At 41.4% G+C, this 22,710-nt stretch overlaps 1 protein-coding gene across 3 annotated transcripts in view; it reads left to right on the top strand.

The window, feature by feature from the left end:
• Positions 1-1,735: 1,735 nt before the first annotated feature.
• unc5cb (unc-5 netrin receptor Cb) overlaps positions 1,736-22,710 on the top strand; it is a 160,667-nt gene continuing 139,692 nt past the window's right edge. For all 3 annotated transcript variants that reach the window (XM_053476365.1, XM_053476366.1, XM_053476364.1), the window contains exon 1: positions 1,736-2,366. In XM_053476365.1, coding sequence (XP_053332340.1) covers positions 2,246-2,366 — 121 coding nt within the window. In that variant the 5' untranslated portion in view covers positions 1,736-2,245. The remainder of the gene's footprint in view (positions 2,367-22,710) is intronic.

The following is a 22,710-nucleotide window of genomic DNA, read 5'->3' as shown; positions in this document are numbered from 1 at the left end:
CTTCACTTTATTTTAGCTAATCAAGGCATACAGTGTGTTTGTGTGTTAATTATACATTATTCAGTTTGGGTGTTACACAGTAGTATTAATAGTATGTATGTATAGAAGTAATGAAATTATTCAAAATTATAATGCTAAGCCTTCTGTTCTAAACCCTTTAAGTATCAAAAAAAAAAAAAAAACTGCTGGTACACTACCTCTTCAAAATTGTGCATGAGTGTGTGTGAGCATCCTGTACCATGTGTGTGTGTGACCTCTCCTTCACAACCAGCATTCCAGGAACAAAGCTGCCATGCACTGACACCAACAAACAAATGAACGAATGAATGAATGTATACATTTAGTTAAAATATTTGCACGTGAAACAGCACACTACAGTGGTACCTTACCGCACCTTAAGAACTACAATTTTGCAAGAAATTTGGCTGGGTATGAGAAGCATTTTGGGCATATGAGTGACTGAGCGGATCGCGCATACGTCCGTTTGTGCATACTTTTTACTTAAATTGGTAACTGGCGGCATGGCGGCTTAGTGATTAGCAGGGTCCGGATTCGTTTCCCGCCTTGGGGTCTGTGTGCATGCAGTTTATATGTTCTCTCCATTCTTAGTGGGTTTCCTCCGGGTACTCCGGTTTCATCCCACCGTCCAAAGGCATACAGATTGGGTGTTGCTAATCTGTATTCCCAAATTTCCCATAGTGTGCGAATAAGTGTGTGTATGTTGACCCATAACCACAGTTGTGAAAATGGAAATGAATACAATGGTCACTATTAGCCTCCATGGTCCCCAGTTGGACTACAGAGGATTCTAGATGGATGGATGGAAGTTGGTGAATTGGTAATATTTTTGGGAGGCTGGAACAGATTATCTGTATTTACATTATTTTTTATGGGAACATGCATTTTGCCGAGGTTTCTGTCCTGTTTTTACCAGTCAGTAAATTTAATACATTTTAAAAAAAAAAAAAAAAAAAAAGTGCACATTGCATTAAAAAAGGAATTAATAATTAATTTGCAATCTTTTTTTTTTTAATCTTCAGTTTAAACTTCTGTTTACTTCTAATTAAGTGCCCAATTCGCCTAATCTGTGTGTCTTTGGACTGTGTGAGGAAACCGGAGTACCAGGAGGAAACCCACCAAGCACGGGGAGAACATGCAGACTCCATGCATCGGAAATGAAACCTGGACCCTGGAGGTTTCCTACAATGTACCAAAAAAAAAAAAAAAAAAAAACCCCTGATATGCCACCTCCTTGAAACTGTGTACAAGTGTGTGAGCATCCTGTACCATATGTGTGTGTCTGTGTTTGTGTCCTCTCCTTCACAACCAGCATTCCAGGGACAAAGCTTGTCATGCACCGACATGAATGAATAAATAAATGAATGAAGCAATCTGGTGAAAATATTGGCACCCTACACCTAAAAAACAGCCACTACTCTGATATACGGGAACTTAGAAATGTAATGAATTTGAAAAAAAAAAAACGTAATTAAATCTTGATTTATTATAATTATTATTATTTGTATCTACATGGAATTAAGCAGCTTGTGTGCGGGCTGATCATCCGTTCCGTTATGATGATGTCCGCATCGGGTTTTCTCCTCGCCTATATAGTGTGTGTGTGTGTGTGTGTATATGTGTGTGTGTTCGTGCGCGCGCGCGTGTGTGTGTGTGTGCGTGTGCGTACGCGTGTGCGTGTTTTGGATTGGTGGAAGCGGCATGGAGCTGGCGGAGAGGCGCGCGCGCTGCTCGCCTGCTCAGGCACTCGGTTCAGAACGCGAGGCGCGCGCGCTTGACTCGGAGGTGCAGGGAGCTCGTGCGACAAACCGGATGAGGAGCAGAACTTCAGTGTCTCACCTTCAGCGGTGCCGCTGCTCGTACTGAACATGATCACGGCGCTGGACGGCTGATATATATATTTTTTTTTTCGTCGAGAAAAAAAAAATAAAAAAATAATAAAAAATCAACGCAGACGAGAGCGCGGAGGATATTCACGCTGAAGCGGTTTATATGTTTCGAGCTGCGGCGTAAAGGAGCCTCCTAGCAAGAGTGTTTTATACATACATATAAATATAAAAAAAAACAAGAACTTTTGGGTTCGGGTTTGCAAACCGTCCACCATTTATCCGATTTTTTTTTGCACTGCAGTGTAAAGTTTTGGGTTTGAACCTGACGCGCAGCGCGACTCCTCAGTCGAACCCGGCTCTGACGCGTCTCCGCCGGCGCGGTCTCTCCCGGTGCTGTCATGGGGAAAACTAGTGCAAAGACTGCGAAAGGGGACAGAGGGTGTACTGGATTCTTAGTGTCTCACGTCGTTCGAACGATTTTTCTCCTCGTCGCCTTCGTTGGTAGCACCAGAGCTCAAGGTAAGAGAGAGAGAGAGAGATTTCGCTTTTCGCTTTTGAACACGGACAGGCGCGTGCGGAGTGACGCGCGGTGTGCGTAAAGCGTTAAAGCGCTGATGGAGCCTGGCGAGGCGCGAGGGGCAAACTTCACTAGTGCCCACTGATGGAGGGCTGTCGGGGCCAAAAAACCCCAAAAACGACTATACATTACAAATACCACAAGTGAACGGGTGTCAGTTAAAGGAATGCGTGCTTTTGATCTGATTAGATTCACTTTTGATGTGATTGTTTTTTTTATAAACATGCATGTGTATCTATCTATCTATCTATCTGTCTACATACACGCATATATTTATATATCCATACTTATATATACAGTACGTGGGAGTGCACACACACACATACACACACACAAAAATTTATATATATATATATATATATATATATATATATATATATATATATATATATATATATATATATAGTCTATTTATTTATTTATTTTGAAAGAACTTAATAACAGTAAAATAAAGATGGCTGTTTTTTTTCCTGTTGGGAAAATTTTCTCGGCTGGTCTGTAAAACCTAAAGACATTTTTTAAACAAAATCCATCCATGCTAGACAAATATTATTCTATACAAGCTATTTTTATTATTATCATTATTATTATTAATAATAATATTACTAGCAGTAATGTCTTATTGCTTTTGGACTTGCAACTTATATTTTGATTATTGTTGTTATTATTCTTGCTTTTGATCTTGTAACCTATTTGTCATCGGAATGACCCCGCTGGTGCTCCTCACTTCTCTTCCTATTGTTCTGATTTTGCTCATGTATACAGTAGACACACATCACTTCTGTACAGCTCAAAACCTCCTTTTTGCCTTGTGTTTTCCCTTTTTTATCATACACGGTAAAACTTTTGAATAAAGCATTAGTGTGTGTGTGAGAGAGAGAAAGAAAGAGAGAGAGATAAATAGTACTGATAGGTGAAGTGTAATGACTTCGGAGTCATTAACCTCAATTCGTTCGCTACTCAGACTTAATGATTTTTATATTATATGTTCTGTATTTGAGCTGTGAAGCGTAAAATGTACTACCTGAACAGTTAATTGAGTTAATGTAACATTTAACATGTTTTAAGTTATGTGTATTAAATTTAGGATCACACAAGGCTTTGTTGGCACACACACACACACACACACACACATGCACACACATACACTCATGCTGCTTTGGAATAAGTGTTCACGTACATTCTTTTTAGCAGTTCAGTTGTTGATTTCAGGTCTCGGGTTGAACCTTTAAGTGTACGGTCCTTGAACGTCTCATTATTGAGACAGATGTGCTAGAGTGCTTGGATTACATTGAGACTCTTAATGGTTTGTTCTACAAACAACAATTACTTCCTACACTTTCTTTATCAAACCTCCAGATATTTGGGTCTGAATATATTTGATTTATAGGAATTACACATAAAAGATCAGAAATTCATATTCAGGTCTCAGGCATCGCTGTGTTCACTCACTTGGCGTATTTTCTACCTGTTCTCATTAATAATTCAGATGTGAAACTAGTTTTTTTGTTGTTGTATTATTTTAAAGCTGGATAGGATGGCGCGTCCCTCAGTTGTCTGTGCTTGTGTTTGTTAACTTTCAATTAATCTTGCCTATAATGCTTGACAAGGTTTTACATTTGGTCTCTTTGTGCTTCTCGTGATGCTCCAGAGTCATGTCTCTCTGCCTGGTATGTTCCAGATGTCACGTTAAGACACGAAACCGTCACGTCTTCATTCTTTGCCATTTAAAGCAGACACTGCAGGGGCCTCAAGGTTTAAGGGGACGGAGTCGATTCTTATCTGGGTAAACAGTCTCAGTCATCTCGTTGATGTCGAAGAGATAACGTAAAGACCCTCTCCTTCCATTAAAAGCCAGTTTGCTTAAGCTCTACTCTGGCAAATGTTTGGAAGAGGCTTAAACTGTCCCAGAGTGGAGCTTTCAGATAGGTCTAGTGTGTATGTGTATGTGCTTTTTTTTTATTTTTTTTTAGCTCAGTGCAGGTGGCCGACTTTTTGCTGATCTGGTAGTTATGACGATCACAAAGGGAATGTAATTATGCTCGACCAAATCCAGGACAACGAAGTGGGGTGGCGGGGTGGGCTAGGTTTACACAATGCTTGCGTTGTTGTCGTTAAATTTCATTTCATTCTCAAAAAAAAAAAACAATGTGTTGGAAATTGAATATGAAAATGAATAACCCTGAGCCAAGGCCATCGCTAGGACAGATAATATTTGCGAGAAAAACCGAGCCAATTCTAGTAGGTTCGCATGGTTAATGCTTAACATGGGAAAGGAAGAAGACTACCCAGCTCTGGTTTCTGAAGGACACTGCAGGATGACATAATCCTTCCATTCCAGACCCAGTGGCATCGACTACAAAGGAAACATGAACCAGGTTGCTTCGTGTCCATTAAGAAGTCAATATTCACTGAAAACATTGTTTGCACCTAATTAATGGGCTGGGCGTTAGATTTTTTTTCCATGTTGCCAAATAAAAAAATCGCTCAAGATGTCTTTACAGCACAAGGAGTTCTACTGGTCTCCTAACTGTAAAGGTTCTTTTTGCTCATCTTTTGCCCTCCTGCTCTGCTCCTCAGCTTTTCCATCACCCCTCTAATTTTCCACTCACTATCCACTTGTTTTAATCAAGTATCCCAAATCCAGTTTACGGTGGCTCAGAAATTGAAGTGCTCAATCCCAGATTGTCTCGGTGGTCTCCTGACACTGGTAGTTTCAGCTTGCCATGGAGAGAGAGAAAGAAAGAAAGTGAGGGAGCAAAATATATATATATATATATATATATATATATATATAGAGAGAGAGAGAGAAAGGAAGATAATAAACTAGGGTGGATCTAAAACTATAGAAAAATAACTGATATGTCAGGCAGAAAATGTCTGAATTTGAATGAACGGCAAGTCAGAGAGAGTTAGACGGAGCGAGCCGACTTTCTGTAGAATTTCACCAATCTCTGAGAATCCTTCATGGAAATGCTCGATGGTTGCTCTGGCACCCAGATGGAATGGCATAAGGATTTGGGGTCTAAAGTAGCCCGGCTGTCTGTTTGAATATGTAGATCCTCCGTGAAATCTGAAGACGCCAAATGTGTGTAAACGCTCCTTGTAAAACGTATTCGGGCCCTCTCTGACTCTGTGCTTAAGCTGTGCCTTCTGGTTAGCTTCTTTCTTTCATTATTCATCGAACAGTGTTATAAAACCTTCAGGAAGCATCGGGGAAAGCTGCGCGTGTAACGTTCTAGACAAGGGCTCCTTGTACGTCCTCGGGGCGCATAATGACCGCAGAAAGTCGAACCCGAACCGAAAGCCACAGAGCCTGCCGAGTCGGTCGTGGCATGATTTCACTTTTTCCGCTCCTCTTTTCTTTTCATATTTTATTTAAGATTTGCCCTTTGAGCTTTTGTTTACGCAGCCTAATTGCAATGAAAATATTCCCGCCACAAGGCCACGCATGCAGTCTAACACTCACTAAGTGTATGAACATCCGAGTAAGCATGAATGTTATTGCTATCACGTTATTACTCCTAGTATTTCCCTCGTTGCAAAAGACGTTGGCGTCTCTAGGGCACTGCTAAGGTTACAGCCGTCGCACAAAGCCGGCATTGTGCGCGCAGAAGACTATCACGCAACGGCCTAGCCTAGGTAATTCCCAAAGGATGACATGATGTAGGACCATTTTTATTCTCAGGTTTGGGAGGCCACGGGTGGCGCAAAGAAGGAAATGCCGTCACTAGAAATTTTAGAGCTCAGTCTCCTCTCGAGCTCTGCCTCCCTCTGCGAGTGTGAGTGTAAGTGTGGCCTGCTTGTTCCCATGCTGAGGAGATGGGATTTTTTTTTTGGTGATAATTACTGCGAAAAAGTAGCTTGCTGAGTTTGCAACTCTCTGTCCTGACGTCACATGAGGACTTGGGTATTACCCGATGCAAGAAACTAGCTGTTTCGCCGTCCAGCTGTGCAGGTACAGTAGGTTACCCAGGCGAAGGAGAAGGTAAAGGAAGCCGTCTCCTTTTCCTCGGGTCTTTGTTACTGAAAAAAAAAATTGGAGCTGAGAGAGAGAAGGACTGAGTGCAATTAATCACCCACTGTCACTGCCGTAACTACAGGGAAGGCATCAAAGTGCAAGCCTTCAGTTCTATTAGCAGTCCATTAGCGGAGGCCGGCACAAGTACCAACACTTCATGCGAATTCCAGTGCAGAAGTAACTGACCTGTCTGTCAACACTGCCAATTCCTCTCTCTGTAATGACTCCTCTATCTTCATTCATATACACCAACCTCTTTTTTTTTTTTTTTTTTTTTTTGAGGATGCTACATGAAACAGCACTGTGTGTGTTTCGCACCTGTCTGATGATTGCACAAAAAAATCACAGCCTGAATGCCTCTCTCTGTGAAACCCATACGGCTCTTTGTTGCTGCCCGCTTACGCAGGATCCTGAGCTTCACCGAGGATCCTCGGTGCCCAATTACAGGCATGGATCAGAGGAAGGTAATTGATGGTCTTTACTCTGCGTGAAGAGGGTAATTGTGACCAGGAAGTGGAGAGAGATGTGAGAGGTATTACCACTTAAGAGGCCTTTTTTCTTGGGGCCAAAGAGAAGACTGACATGGTTCCTGTTTTGGAGACAGACCCGGTCATTCACTTGACAATTTTTTTTCCCCTGGAATGTGACCACAGGAATTCTACATTGTATATAAAATACATCCTCGCCATTTATTTTTAGGGACAGACCGTGAGAATGAGCACATGCAAGATTTGGTGATGATGCTACTGTATAATGTCAGTATGTCACAGTACGCTTTTCTGAGTTATCATGCATCTTTTGAGTCATTTCTTATTATTAAATATTATATTATGTAAATATTTTTAAGATACATTTAAATATAACTGATTATTTACAAAAAAAATTAACAATTAAACCTTTTAATTTACCTTCAAATATTATTTTTTTTTTTTTTTATAATTCTAAAAAAATAAATAAAATGATTTGTGTAGACACTAAATGAAAATTAAAATATATATATATACAGTATACTAATGAAGTTTATGGTAATACTGTACATATCACATAGGATATAAATCCCTTTAAAAACCATCACTTTTAATATATTTTTGTCACATTGTCCAGACATGTATTTTTTTTTTTGCTTCTTCTTGAACCCCCCTGTAGTGAAAAGCCAAGCAAAAAGCTTGACCTGCATGTCCTGTACATTTCTATTGCGGATTGATTGCTAATAAGATGCGGGCGAACAGGGTTAAGAGTGTGCTGCATATTGCTTTGTTGAAGCCTGAAGTGCCACTAAAACAAGTGCTACGCTTTTATTCTCTCCTTCGCATCCTCCGATGGCACTCTGGCTACACGGTCTTTTGAGATGTCTACAGGGATTGCATCACTGAGTGGCACAGAGTGGTGTTAAAAGCAATTTGTTCTCCAGCCTACCTCACTGAACTGTCCCAAACCCGCTTAATGCACAGAAATAACACGGCTCACTAGACTGTTTTTCGCAGACACCTGACGTGCCCTTCAGCTGGATGGCTGGGTGTCGATTTAATTTAGATCAGTATATTTATTCAGTGCAAAGCCTCTTAGTATAGACTATTACTATTTCCTTTTTAACTAATGAGTTGCACTTGAGTGCTGGCCAAATTGAACCTTATTATCTGGCTTCATGTTGCATAATGATTAGCGGCATGAACCTCAGACGTCTACATGAGATGATTTAGATTCAGTGATTTCTTATTTAACGCCCTCACTGAATCGGCTATGATGTGATATGATGATTATATGATTTAATTAGGGCTAAAGCACTATAGGGTGCACAGGACTCTCTTCTTTTTCTAAGGATTTTTTTTTTCCACTCAAAGAAATAGAATTTTGTAGGGTTTTTACATAATGTTGTTTACACAGGTGAGAAATCCAAAAAAGTAGATAAAGATAAAGATTCGGTTTTCTCTTTAAACGACTCCAGCTTGTTAAAATCCACTTATACCACTTCAGCGCTGTAAAATTATTCAGGTTAACTTCTCGTTTTTTTTTTTTAAATGCTCATGATGCTAACATGCTAATACTAGAACTTAACTCTCATAAGACCTCATTACTGAGAAATATAAGAAAAGAAAACCACTGTTGTACTTCACTAATAAATAAAAATCAGTTGAATTTTGTGTGTTTACAGGATTCAGCATACAACTTTACTTTCAAGCAGCTAAATGGCTAATCATATAGCTAAACATTCTAATGTTGCTAGCATGCTAATACCAGAGCCTAAAGCTGAAGACGCAATTGTAAAGAAAAAAAAAAGAAAGGAAATTTTTTAATTCAAGAATATATATTTAATATATTATATTAAATGATATTATATTTAATTATATATAAAAATGATCTTTTAAGCAGCTTAAAGCAGTATATGCTAGTACCAGAGCCTTAAAACTCATTAAAAGGAGAAACAGGAGAGCTGAGACACTCTTCACTATTCATTTGGTTGAAAGTATGCAATGTGAGGGGGATTTGAGTCAAGTTTAGCATGGTTATCATTTTTAGCATTGTTATAACTTGGCTGAATGGGGCTGAATGGCTTGTCATGTAGCTTAAACGCTAGCGATGTTAACATCCCCTGTTGAAAGGCTTCTGTAACAAATAGACACTGCTGTTGTTCACCTTCCAGGAAGGCAGGGTAAAATTCAAACGATCTCCCCCCATGGGGCAATTGGAAACCCGAGAAGTTTCCTATCTCCAGTTTATCAGTGTGTGTTCCCTCCACCAGCCCCCCGTCTCTGTTATTCTTCAGCCCTGCTGACGGAAGATGAAAGCATAGCACAGATAAATGTTTGCGCTTTCCTGTTTTTATGGGGCTTAAATAAAGAACATACATTTGTTCCACTACTTTGAGGTTTTTCTCCCCCCCCCCCACACACAGCTCGTTTAAGTCCTGCTTTCCATTAAGGACATCGTACAGGTCTGTGATGATAAGAGGACAATGTTGGTGCCCCTACGGGCTGGACCCTGAGGTCAGAGCTGTAGAACGGCGATTGTGAGTCGGGTGGGTTTTTTTTTTACGTGCTATAGGCCAGGCTCTGTGGGATAATGTTGTGTAATTAGAGCAACCCTGCCTTCAGGGGGTGGGCCTGTTTGGCCTGATTGTAGTCCGTGTACGGCGCAGAACCTCAGGGCTCTTATTACTGCCAGCAGGTGCTTTATGGGGAATGTCAAAGCCGTTTGGGGGGAAATGCTCGGTTAACTTTTGGGGCGAGGTAAATGAGGAGAAAGGCTCTAATGTTTAACAGGCCTCCCGTGAGACATGTGCGTGTATGTCACGAAGGTTACGCTGAGGGTCTGCCTGGGCTTCTTCCTCTAATCTAAAGGCTCTGCATCTGGACTGTATCACTTCTCAGCCAGAGATAAAGCACTGCTGTCACGTCCTCCAGAATGGGGCTGACAAATCCAGGCAGATAAAGGCGCTCAAATATTTCAGGATCGATTTTTATAATTCCCTTCATAAATCTCGTTCTTGGTTTATGTACAGAAACAGATCTTTAAACTGCTGTGCAGGCCATTAGCAGACGACTTCACTAAATGTGTGTCAAAATGTAAATGATTCTTTTTCTCCCCCCCCCTGTCTGTTAAATGAAGTGCTAAATTAGAGGCACATTGTGTGATCAATTTTGTACAGGGAAGATGTGAAAAAGCTAGTGAAGAGGATGCACGCCGCAGTTCTTTTATCCTTAATTCATGTTTTCTCACATCGTTGCCGCGTCACGTTCATGCCGTCACTACATTTTCAAAATGGAAAGTCTAAACGAGAGTCTAGAGAGCCATGTGTTTATGTTTCTGCTTTTACACTCCAACGCCCTAATTTGCTTTTTTTTTCTTTTTTAAACGTTTTGCTGAAATCCCCTCATTTTTCTCGCCACACATATGCTCATCCCGGGTCTGAAACGCTGCCCTTTCTTTTTTCAAACCAGGCATTATCTTTGCTGCGGTGGCATTTTTGTGTGTTTGTGTTTCCTGCATGTGATGTTCGCTGCATGTTCGCTAAGCCTTGCACTCAGCACATTCGAGTACAGCCACGGCTCCACGTTTCGGTCTCCAGGGCTCGAGGAGCCGGGAAGTGCTTAACTGGGCCATGCTCGCTGGGGCTAATTTTACACGTGCCTGGGCGACAGTGGCACACTAGCTATTGCGTTTCCCTGATGAAGGCTTTCTGCATGACTTGCCTCAAGTTGTACCGGAGAGATGTGCTTATGACTTCAGTCCTGCGTTTGCATGCTGCCCGTAAAGGGACCAGGGGAGTGAGTGCAAATGACAAGCTGGCCGAGGCAAAGCCTTCATTGAGAGAGTTAACCACTGTTAATCACGACCGTGGGTAACGAGGACAGTTTACAGCGACTGGGACGCTGTTAATTCTGACCTTCCCTGTTAGCATTAAATCCAAGCCCGGACGGAAAAACACCGTCCTCGTCCTGTGATTACGGCTTGAAGGAAATTAATAGCAGGAGAAGAATCCAGAAGAATACGATGAGCAGATCTCTTTCTAAGCAGCAGTAGTTTACCAGCCCACACAAGGACCTCCAAACACAACGGAAAGTGGATAAATAATAAATCCTGTACTAAAGTACTAATCTAATGGATATGTTGAGCCCTGTGTAAAGTTGAGACTCAGCAGTCTGCAGCGGCTGGATGGGGACAGATAGCGAGCTTTTTTTTTTTTCTTTTCCTTTTCTTCCTTTTTACAGACTCAGAATAGCAAGCAACCATCTGCAATCATGTGTGCAATAGCTCACTACCTACCTCCCTGAAGTGCTTTCTATTTGCCACATATGCACATCTTTCCATTTAATATTAACTCCAGTTTTTTTTTCTGTTCAGAAATGCGGGCTTTTTCAAGTCAGGGGTCATAAAGTTGACCGTGTGAGGTGGAACACATGAGGTCTGCGAGGTCTGATGTAAACTGATATGCCATTATGCAGAGCGTTAAACATTCCCCTTGCTGTTCTTTCATCGTGAAACAAATGATTCACCTACAGTCTATGAAACATATGGGCAAGGGGGCTGCCGCTTTTTGGCCGTGGTCCGACTCGAGGAAGAAAAAAAAAAAGGCCAACAAACGTTCGCTCCATTCGCAGGTTTGATCTGTGGTAGGGCCTTTCTTACCAGGGAGTTGTCAGATTTGAATTACAAGTCATGAATGCTCGCTTTTAGTAGCCAAACACATAAATCTGGGCTCTACACACCTCTCTTATGCCTCTCATTTGTGAGAAAGGGCCTCTGTAAATCTCGCCGTGTTAGTTGTTTCAATAAACCGCCGAGAGTTCCTCTCTTTCAGTCGCGTTCCGTGTTTTATCAGAGGTATTTCAGTGGTTTATTGTGCAGGCTCGTGCCAGCACTGACGAGCCTCGCCAGAAGAAGCACCACTTGGGCTTGGAGGTAGAAGGGAGGGCTGTGGGTGTGAAGAAGAACAGAAGAAGGGGATGATAGCGATAGCACGGGCGCTCGTGTCTTACCCATAATCCCTGTAAGGAAGCACAGATTCGGAGACATTAACTCCAGCTATTGTGGATCACTTTGTTTCTGGTGCTCTGCTTTGTTTGCTGCAAAAGAACCTTTAAGACTGGAAGGAAAAAACAAAAGCAGAACGACATTAGCTCAGTCAGCATAAGCGAGCGTGTATTCACTGGTGGCAAACGTAACGTTTCTTTTCTCTCCTCTTGTCATGTGCAAATGATTTTGTATGGAAATCTGATCTCTTTTGTGCTGCTTATGGGGAGATTGGAATACAAGGGGCCTACTGTTTGCGGGCCTCGCTATGATTTGTCATTCTGGCAGTTGTTTCCACAATGATTGGATTTCAGGGACGTGGACTCGTGAAATATGGGCATAACTATTTACATTTTAAGGCCCAGACCTTTTACCCTGTTTCTTCTGTTTTGCTTCAAGAAGCTCTGGACAGAATGCAGGGTTTATGTCATAGAGGGCGTACAAATGATCGGACATCGAGAAGGTTCAGTGCTGATGAAAGTTGGCAAAACATAAAACGTTGTTAGTAATCATGGCTAGTCATGTACATGTCTCTTAGCATTGTAGCAAGATATAAGGCAACTTGTATGTACTGTACGTACATTATTTACATATATTGTGTTCAGTATATGACACGATAAAAAGCCATTTTGGTGAATCATTATTCTCTGAGAAACAAGGTTTAACTGTAGCAAAAATTTTAATTTGTAAACTGCTATATAACCTTATTTAAGAAGCTTTAAACATCCACATTTTTGTGGCCATCCAAGCTTGCAGATTTTCGAGCAAAAACCCATTAGTGTCATACGATCAGTGAAGAGAAGGAACTTCCCGAGCTACATAGAGGCTGCCATTAGTGGTTTAAATGTATAAAAGGGTTTTTGAAGAATGATGAAGCTAAGAAAGGGACCTTTTACACTCCAGCAGTCGAAAATGTTCTCATAAAAACTTAATCAACATATTACTGATACTAAATTGTATACTTAAATATCCACAAACATACCTGCGGATTGATTTATTAATTGCGCCAAAAACTGCAAAAGATGGATTTAAAGCATTTTGAAAAAAATTATGCTTTTAAACTTAAACAATTTTAACTATTTTTTGACGTTTTCTTTTTATTACTCATGTGACCAAAAATATTGTTGGTTTGTGATACTTCTTGTTTCTTCCTAAAACTGCAAAAATGAAATGATCTCATTTTGCTGTCAACCAGTTCACATATGAACAATTTAAGGGTGTTTTTTTTTTTTTTTTTTTTTTTTGTAATCACACCACATCTCTGCACTTAATTTAATGTATCTCGAAAGCTAAATGGCTGTTGTGGACATCTTGTTTAAAAAAAGAAATGCATCAACATTCAAAATAAAATAAAAAAAAAGAGAGAAAGATGGCAAGTCGATGCACTGATGAGTTATACGATCTTTCTAATTCCTAAGGCAATGTCGCATCTCATCTCGCCTCCCCTCTCTCTGTCTCTTCCTGTCACTTTTTCTGTTTGCTTTTATCTTCCTGGAAATCTCACCAAGACATTACAGACAAAGCGGATTTTTTCCACAGTTATTCTGAAATTATATCCTCAAAAAGCCCTAACAGACTTGGCACGACTCAGTGCCCCTTTTTTTTTTTTTCCAAAGTGCTCTCTGGTTTTCACGAAAAAATGACAATCAGGTCTCATAATCTCCAAATGACTATAACGCTCCCGAAACCGTATACGGTTGTACTTGTGTTTCGGTGCCATATTGTTCAGATTACTCGTGTGGGTTGATGTTCTTGCTTTTATGCGAAAACAGTAGCCCCATTTTCTTTCGCGCTTAGCCTCTGGAGAAAAAGAAAGAGCTTTTGCTTGAGCCACCGTGGGACGAAATAGCTGTTTCCGTTTCTCTGTGAGATATGCTAGAGATGAGGCTAATAATGATTTGCTAACTAGCACCACACACTGCAGATTGCAGCGAGCTCTCACGTCCCATGAGGTGAAACTTTTCAGCTTAGTAGTAAAATGCCGGTAATTGATTTGGACTCGCAGTGTGGCTCGTTATTCAAACAGACCCTTCTATGCAATAATGGGTTTGGAGTACAGATTATGTTTACCTTACGCTTTTTTTTTTTTTGAAAGAGAAATAGTAATGTAGGCCATATGCAGATTTCCGTTTGCATCCTCCGTTTTAACTTAAGCAGTAGGCGCTTTAGATTTTACCGCCTTTATTCTTTCAGTATCACTCTCTCTCAATTGGATCGAGTTTATAAGTAAAGGCATTTCATGGGCTGTAACTGGTCATTTTCCCCAACTGTATCACACTTCATGAATTTCTTCCCTCTCCACCGATCCAGTCTTACAGTAAGCAGGGCCGGGCCTCGGATTAGCCTAAGGTAGCTTTAGCCAGAAAGGCCCACTATTCTTCCCAGATCACAATACATTAGGTGAGAGGAGGACGAATTAAGGCGACCCGGCTTTATACATCATTCTGGTGGTCCCGAGCCAGAAGCCTTGTCCAGAGTTGTAGTGCTGCGTGGGGCTGCATGAGAATCACGCAAGTCGATGCCATTTTCCCTTTATTAATCTCATTCAGGCCTTGCTTTGTCTCATCTTTTTTTTCTTCCTTGCCCTTTTAAGATAAATAACCATTCAGCAAAAGGTTTCGGATGGTAATTGACAGGCCATGTTAAATAAATCCACTTGCCCTCTGCGGGTGCCTCCTCTTCTTGCCTTCCCCTCCTCGTCTTGCCCCATCTAATCTAACTAATGCTCTCTGTTTGTGTGCTGGAAAGTGAATTAAAAACAGCCTGACTCAATACCTGATCTATATCGCCCCAGCTAGTTGCATGCACATTAGCTGTTTCTCCACAGCTCCTGTAATTGCATTACAGTACTCCGAGGCTGTAACTATTAAGGACTTACACTGTCTTGGCTGTTGTTAATCATAGCCTCCGCAGGCCTCAAGGCTCTGATTAGGGGACTGATGGAGGGAGGGAACGGGGGCCAGGAGCCTGCCCCCAAAGCGCAGCAGAACTGTCTAGATGTTTCTGGGAAGTCTTGCTCTAATCAGCATCTTTCCTCTTGCCACCATTTTTCATTCCTTTTGTGATTCTCCACCCAACAACATGGACTGTTTCCCTTACTATTTTTTTTCTTTTTCTTTTTCTTTTTCTCCAGCTGCCCCTACTATCCGTCTTCATTCCGGCATCAAGAACATTCTCTCGACCACACCGTGTTTTTAAGCTTTTTTTGTTCCCCTGTGTGTTTTTCCTATTTTCTGATTTTGATAAGTGAAGGCAGATTTTTTTTCCCCTTCACTCAGGAAACGGCTCTGAAACTGTCTATTAAGTAGAAATATATCTCGAGGCACTCTCTGCAGTTTGACGTGCATAAGAAGTTGTTTTGCACCCGTATCCGTATTGGATTTCAAGAGAGGAGACTGTTTTAAGAAGGCTGATAGTGTCTGACTTAGGCGGGGAGGGTGGTGGTGGTGGTGGTGGGGCGTGTGGTGTATGCGACTTCTCACTGTAATCAGTAGATTGCTGCTGGGAGTCGTCTTTCATCATGCTCCCTGTGCGTCCTGCAAGGAGATGCGTGGCTCGCCGAGGATCCGCTTACACATTACAGACCCTCTACTTTTTTTTTTTTAGACTGCGAGGCAGTTTAGGGATACGATTTCTGGGTGTATAAACGTTTCTACTCCCCCACTTTGTTTTTTTTTTTTTTGTCGGTTGTATGTAATTTATCAAATAGCACTGATTTGGGGTTCGAGTAGAGTGAAGAATGAACATTCTGCTGCCATCAGTTTTTGCCTCTTTTATAGAAATATTGAAGTGACCCCAAGGTGCAGTGTTTTAAAATTTTATTACTTTCTAATTGTCTGATTTGTAATGATGGGCAATAGGGGGAGTCGGAGAGGAAAAGAATATCTGTCAATACTAGAATAGAGTGAAGAGACTCGCAGAACAAAGGCATTTCTTTCTTTTTATCTTCCTTTTTTTATTTAGTGTCCTCTATAGAAGCACAAAGACAACTCGATTATTTTGGTGCAGTCAGAAAGGGCGAAAGGCTGCAGCTCCGTGGCCCTGACGCTGCAAAGCAAACAAGCGCGCCCTACATGCAAACTCCCATGCGACCCCTGCGCCTGCTCCCCTGACCTCCACAAAGTCACTTAAATTATTATCTTCCCAGCCTTTTCTTTCCCAGAGAGCACAGTTGGTCTACCTGCCAGCTGACAACCCGTGATCAATTACAGCAGACAGGGGTATCTGTGTCTGGGAAGCTCCCCGGGGCCGGATTTGTCAGAGATCAGGGCAAGGGGTGTGGGGTTGGGGGGGTGTTGATCAGATATGCTTGTGAGGAGGGATCGCGGAAGCGTGGGGTCGGTCAACCATCTCACGCAGTCAGACAGACGGGAAGGTTGTTTCGTCTTTGGCCTCACTCAAAAACTTTTTTTTTCTTTTTTTTCAGTTATCATCTCAAATTATGTTTTTCTGGTATTTTGTTTGATCTATAAGTTTGAATTTTACATGGTTTATTTCTTTATTCGCTGTTGGATTTTAAACGTGGGCGTGTACATTAATGATGTTGTTTGACTAGTGATGCCAACCGATAATCATCAGATCATTTATAATAATTCGATTGTTTTGCATAATATTTCTCCGTAGCTTACAAATCTATTCATTTATACACCACAAGAGGGTGCACTTGCTGTTCACGTGGTGCGTCTGTTTGATTCAGTTGTTTAATTTGTCTTAAATACTGTAGCAAATTTGTTTGGCTTGTGATTCTAGTTTAGAGCGAGTGTCTAAAAAAAAAACAAATAATGTGCATCTTGTTATCATTTATTACTAATGATTTATCGATTTATGATAATCAAAATGTTAATAAACTTTTGTCCAATTATGTTATGCGTTCCATTATTTTTGACACCAGTCAGAAGTCAGCAACAGGTTTGTTTGCATCCTAAAATAAAAAATCTCAACATTACAAATGAGGATTAAAAACGAGGTTTGGAAAAAGACAGCTTAGACAGATTAAGGAAGCGATTTCTGGTCCAAAGACATAGAAAAAAAAAATCTAATAAAGTTAAAGACATGACGTTCGGTGAGTCAGTCTGGCTTTGACAAATAATCCCTCAGTGAGTGAAATCTTCGGACAGATCTGCCAGTGAGACGTTAATCCTCCGTGTTCATGCTGTTACTAGCCGTGTTCTCTCAGTCAGGTCAGGAGAGGTGGCCAGAACCTTCACTAACTACACCCCACACACATACACACACTTCTCGCTCTCTAACACCCCCCCCCCGCCCTCTTCCCTCCTCCATCATCTTTGCGTCTCGCTTCTCAGCTGTTCGAGCTCCCCACCCCGTCCACGTCTCGTCTCGGCACCCGTCTCCTTCAAAGGGCTGTTTGTTTTTTCCGCTGAAGTGTTTGCTTGACATTAGCCTTCAGTAATCCGGTTGAAAAGCCCTTGCCAAGCCGGCACCATTTTTTGCTTTTTTTTTTCCCCCGGAAATCTCAGAGACGGATAACTCGTCTGCCTAATTAAGCTCATTAGCATTGCTAAATCTCATCCTGTTACTCCTTATGACTAATTTCACATAGGTTGGTATAAAAGCCTGGTTGTGGTGTCATGTTAAATTAAAGCAGCTCCGGTACATACACTTGGCTGACGAGTTGGCATTTCCGTGCCTCCGTCGTTCTCATCCTCCTGATTTGATGCAGGTGAATGCCAGGGGAGGAAAGCGTACAGCTCCGTCTGACCCGTGTCCAAATGTTGTAATTAAATGCCTGAATACACTCAAGACTTTCTTCCGTTGGGAGAGAAGGACTAGAGACCTTCATCACTCCTGCGCTTGGATTACAGCGTTCAGGAAACCTGTTGTTTGTCATCGAGCCTGCCTGTTTAAGCCTGGTTCTTGGCTTGTTTTCACTTGGTACAAGGTGAAATATTCATCTTAGAATAAAAAATATCATCGCTATCACAGGATTAATCTAAACCAATAAAGACAAAGATAAAAAGTCGTGAAATATTTATTCATCATTTATTTATTAATATTTATTAATGAAGTCGAGCAAAAGACAAAAAACAAACAAAATCACAACTCAGACTTGTTCTTCTTTTCATGGGTCACAAAGATATTCATGTGTGCGCTTGTTAGTCAGTCACATGACCGTGATACATGTAGGGTAAGAACTCATTTTTCCTGACAAGTCCTCTTGAAGGGGACCTATTATGCAAAATATTTTGTTATTTTCAGACATTCCCACAGATCTCCAGTCTGCATGAACACCCCAAAAAATGTCAAGACAAACAAACATTCCTTGCTGTTTGTTGTTTTTCTAATTAAGCATTGGCCGGGGCTTAAACAAGCTCATTTTCAAGCAGATTTTCGACCCCATAACATTAACAGCACATACAGTGCATACATTAACATTGTTAATTAATTATATACTGCACAGTATATAGTAAGTAAACTGGTGATAGGGAAGCCTATCCCAGGAGACTTAGGACACCAGGCGGGGTATACCCTGGACAGGGTGCCAATTCTACTTTACTTTTATTTTTCTATTACTACAGGCAGTTTGGGGAACCGGAGTACCCGGAGAAACCCCACCAAGCACAGGGAAAACAGGCAAACTCCATACACAGAGGCGGGAATCGAACCCGGACCCTGTAGGTGCAAGGCGATAGTGCTAATCACTAAGCCACCGTGCCGCAGATTTATGCATGTATATGTATATTACATAACAAGTATTCATACCCCTTGAACTTAACACTCCTCTTGTCAGCTTTGCAGTTGTGCCATGGGCTTCATGATGCTGTCTGTTCACTAATGTTCACATCACAGAACAGCTTTATTTATACTGAAATTAAATTACGCACAGTTGGACTCTATTTAGGTGACTTATACTGGATGTGGTTAGGTATATCGGGGTAAAGGGGGCTAAACACAAATGCAGGCCACACTTTTCAGATATTTGTTGGTATATAATTTTGAAAACCATTCATCATTTTCCTTCCACTTCACAATTACGCGTCAATCACATAAAATCTGCATAAAATGCATTTACTTTTGTGGTTGTATCGTGACCAAATGTGGAAAAGTTCAAGGGGTGGGAAGACTTTTGCGAACCACTGTATGTAACACATTGGGAATTTCTGTGAAGGTCCCAGACATGGACAGTTCCAAAAAAACTTCTTCAAAGGGTTATTTGGGGGCGATCAGCAAGAGAAACAAAGAATTTCATATTGTATATACCAGATTGAAAAAAAACTGAATATGTGACCTTTAAATGCTGCCTGTATTTTCTTGTTTTAGTTCAACTGTTTTAACTGTTTTGTTTTTTGGCAGTCAAAAACCACTTTCTGGAGTGTCTGAAAAAAAGAGAAGAACACAAAGGGGATGCGCAGAGATTCTTACCGCAAGATATTTTTGAGTTTTTTTCCATAAAGTCGTTCATTGTGTTATTTATCGCGTCGTCATTATAAGATGACACGGAGAACTAAAGAAGCTAAAAGTGTAAAATGCAGTAAGTCAGGATTCAGGCAGTTGTTAGATCACTCAGCATGTGACATGGTGACACTGTAACACTCCTACTGGTGCTAAAAGTGGTTCGTAGCATGAATAATGTTGGATGAGTTACTGCAAGTCTTTTAGTGTGTGTGTTTTTTAGAAATTATTATTATGAAGAGAAACATGAGAAATGAGTGAATGATCCCTCAAATCCTCCACAATGGCTGCTTTTGTTTCACTCGTGATAACATAATTGAGCCCCAGGTACAAGCCATGCCGGCAGGAATTGGTTTTCGCTGTGTGAGGTGTAGCGAGATTCAATGTGCCATGTAGTAGCGCAAAAAAAAAAAAAAAAAAAGGGCAAATTTGCACATGGTCTTTCCCGTCTTTGCGTCGTTCTGGCCTTCAGACGGGAAAACGAGTCATACGTAAACAGGCCTGTTCTTCTCGCTACACGCATCTCTTAAACACATTAAAGCTGCAGCAAAGGCGCTGTGTTTGCTGTTGTTTGTATCAATTTGCCTGGTTTCCATTACATATGACTCTACCCACAGTCCACTCCGGGGAGACTGACATACTATACGCCACCACAAAAGTCACTCTGCAATCAGGGTCTGTTTACCAGCTCCAGGTCAAGATGCTCTTGATGGCGTCCCCCCCCCCCTTTCCCCACCCACCTCGCAGGCTTTCTGTGTGTGTGTGTGTGTGTGTGTGTGTGTATATACTGCTGGACACGCACGCAAGCTCTCCGTCATGCGCAAGAACGAGGTTAACCGGCTGCTTAAGGTCACGGCCAGTCGTCTCTTTTTCTGTAAATAAGAGCGAAACAAAAGGGCCCTTCATCAGCTTTTAGCGCCTCGTGGGCCGAGCTGCCCTCCAGCCCATTACCTCTGCCCGGTGTTTGTTCTTCCATTCCAAATATTGTTTTATCACTTTGAAGGAAAAACAGCAACAGCAAACCGAGGGTGTCTTAAAAGCCTGTCGTTTTTTTTTTTTGGAGGCGGTCTAGTTCCTCCAGTCCACGAGGCTCCTCACTGTATGCGGAGCAGGCACATTCGCTCTCTTACACACAGCTCTGAATTGGGCTTTTGATGCTGACTGCCCCTGACGTAAACAATGTAGCCTTTCACGGTATTTTCTCCCTTATAATTAACTTACTGAAACTCCCCCACCGCCCCGACGTTTATTTTCCCGGGCCCGCCTTCCACCAGGTCTGGAAAAGCCACAAAAAGACACAGGGAGAGCCTCCATAAAGAGAGAGAGAGAGAGAGGGTGTGTGAGAGGAATTAGACAGGCCGAAAGAGAGAAAGAGCCCCTATTGAACTTTCCTCGTCTCGTGCCCTTCCTGCGCCGCCAAAGAAAAAGAGAGATGACACAGCAGAGCAAGGTACCGGCACTCACAAAGTTATCTGACCCCAGTGTGCTGACTCCAAGACCCTCAATTCTTGTCTTTCTAATGTAGAGCAAACAGCTCTTGAGGGTGTAACCAAAAGGAAGAGAGAAAGAAAGGAAGGAAAAAAAAATTCAATACTGCAGGCAAGCTGGCGCCTCTAGAGCCTGTCATCTGTAATGCTCCCAAGAAACCCACTATGTCATACAATAATTGTGGGAAGACTTGTGGAGTATTTATATAGCGCTTCCTGGAAACAAACGAGAGACAAACGGCTTGAGTGTCCAGTAATAATGACTGGAGAGTCCAGTAATGGAGGAGAGTAAAGTATTTTAGTAGAAGTGTGTGTCTGTGTCAGGGAGTTAGCGCTGAAATTATTGTTACATACACACACACGTACTATATATATATATATATGAACCTTAATAAGTTTTGTGATCATACAATGGCAAAAACAAAAAGTCGCACATTTTCTAATCCCCTTAACATGGTTAAGGTTTCCCATGTGGCCCAGAAGACCTTTTCTCCCACAGTTAGAAGTGAAGCACAGTGTAATTAACCCTATAAAAATATCAACCAAGACGGTGGTAGTGCCAGAAGTTGAGCATAATTTTATTTAATTTTAGTTCTTACTTAAACTAGCCTGTTAATCTATCTGAGTACTACTAATAGTGCACTTGTATGTGTTGTGCATAATGTTAGATAGATAAAAAAAAAAAACATCATTGACATGATAAGGCACTGCTCTGTCCAGAACGATCCATTCACAACAAGTTATTATTATTATTATTATTATTATTATTATTGTCTAAATTGTCTGTTACGAGAAGCACAACAGATTAAAGGTCCCATATTTTACAATTTCTTTCTATAAGTTAACATAGGTCTCAGATTCCCACCAAAGTGTATCAGGTAATACTTCAGCTGAAATATTTCTCTAACAATGTTATTTTGTACATGCATTCCTCAAACTCCTTCTGGTTCAACTACTCTTCCAAACACACCATTTCAGTGTCTATATAGACATAATTAGCGTCTAATAATATGAGCTACTTGTAGCCCAAATGGAGGAGGGTTTCTCTCATATGAGGTCACATTAGCTGGAACATGTTATTGGCTTATTTAGGCTCCAACAAAATTAGAAAAAAAAACAAACAGCAATAAATGTTTTTTTTTTTTTTTTTTGTGAGTTTTGATTGCACATGTCCACCAGAGACCCAGCTAACTGTCTAGAAATGGCTAGATGAATTTTGCACAATACGCTTTTTTACATGCACTACCATTTACTTTATGTACATTGCCGGACAAACTTGGATTCTGATTGTGATTAATGGTCGGAAAACTAATGTAACTGGTGCCTTTAACAGAATGCGTGGCCCAGTCCTGGTGCTTGGTCCAGAGCTGCCACTTAATGTAATATCTTTTCCTCTGCCTCCCGCTTCCTCCTGTCAGAAGCATACTGTCTGCTCTGCCCTTTTCCTTTTATTCACAATTGATAAGCTTCATTCATTTATCATAGACCATACACTATAGCCACAGACCACAAAATAAGCATTATCGACGCATTCGCCTTCAGTAATGTGTGTTTCCGCACCTCTACACGACCTCTGTAGTCCTCCGCTGCACCACACTCCAGTGAGCCGTCAGCCTTAATTATCACCACCATTTACCTATCCGGCCACATCGGGATTGCGGATAGTGCTCTAACGTTTACTCGCTCTGACACGAGTCCATACTCCAGGCAAATTATTGTGCAATGCTAGGTCCTTTTCACGCGGGGCCTATCCACAGGGACGGCATGATTACTATAGTTTGCGGTCGGCAATCACTCACTCAACCAGCCCCCGACTCGACCCAGCGTCATGAATGTGGCTCTTTGTGTGGACAGCTT

Source organism: Clarias gariepinus, chromosome 17, assembly GCF_024256425.1.
Source record: "Clarias gariepinus isolate MV-2021 ecotype Netherlands chromosome 17, CGAR_prim_01v2, whole genome shotgun sequence".
NCBI lineage: Eukaryota > Metazoa > Chordata > Actinopteri > Siluriformes > Clariidae > Clarias > Clarias gariepinus.
This window is presented reverse-complemented; position numbering and strand designations above follow the sequence as displayed.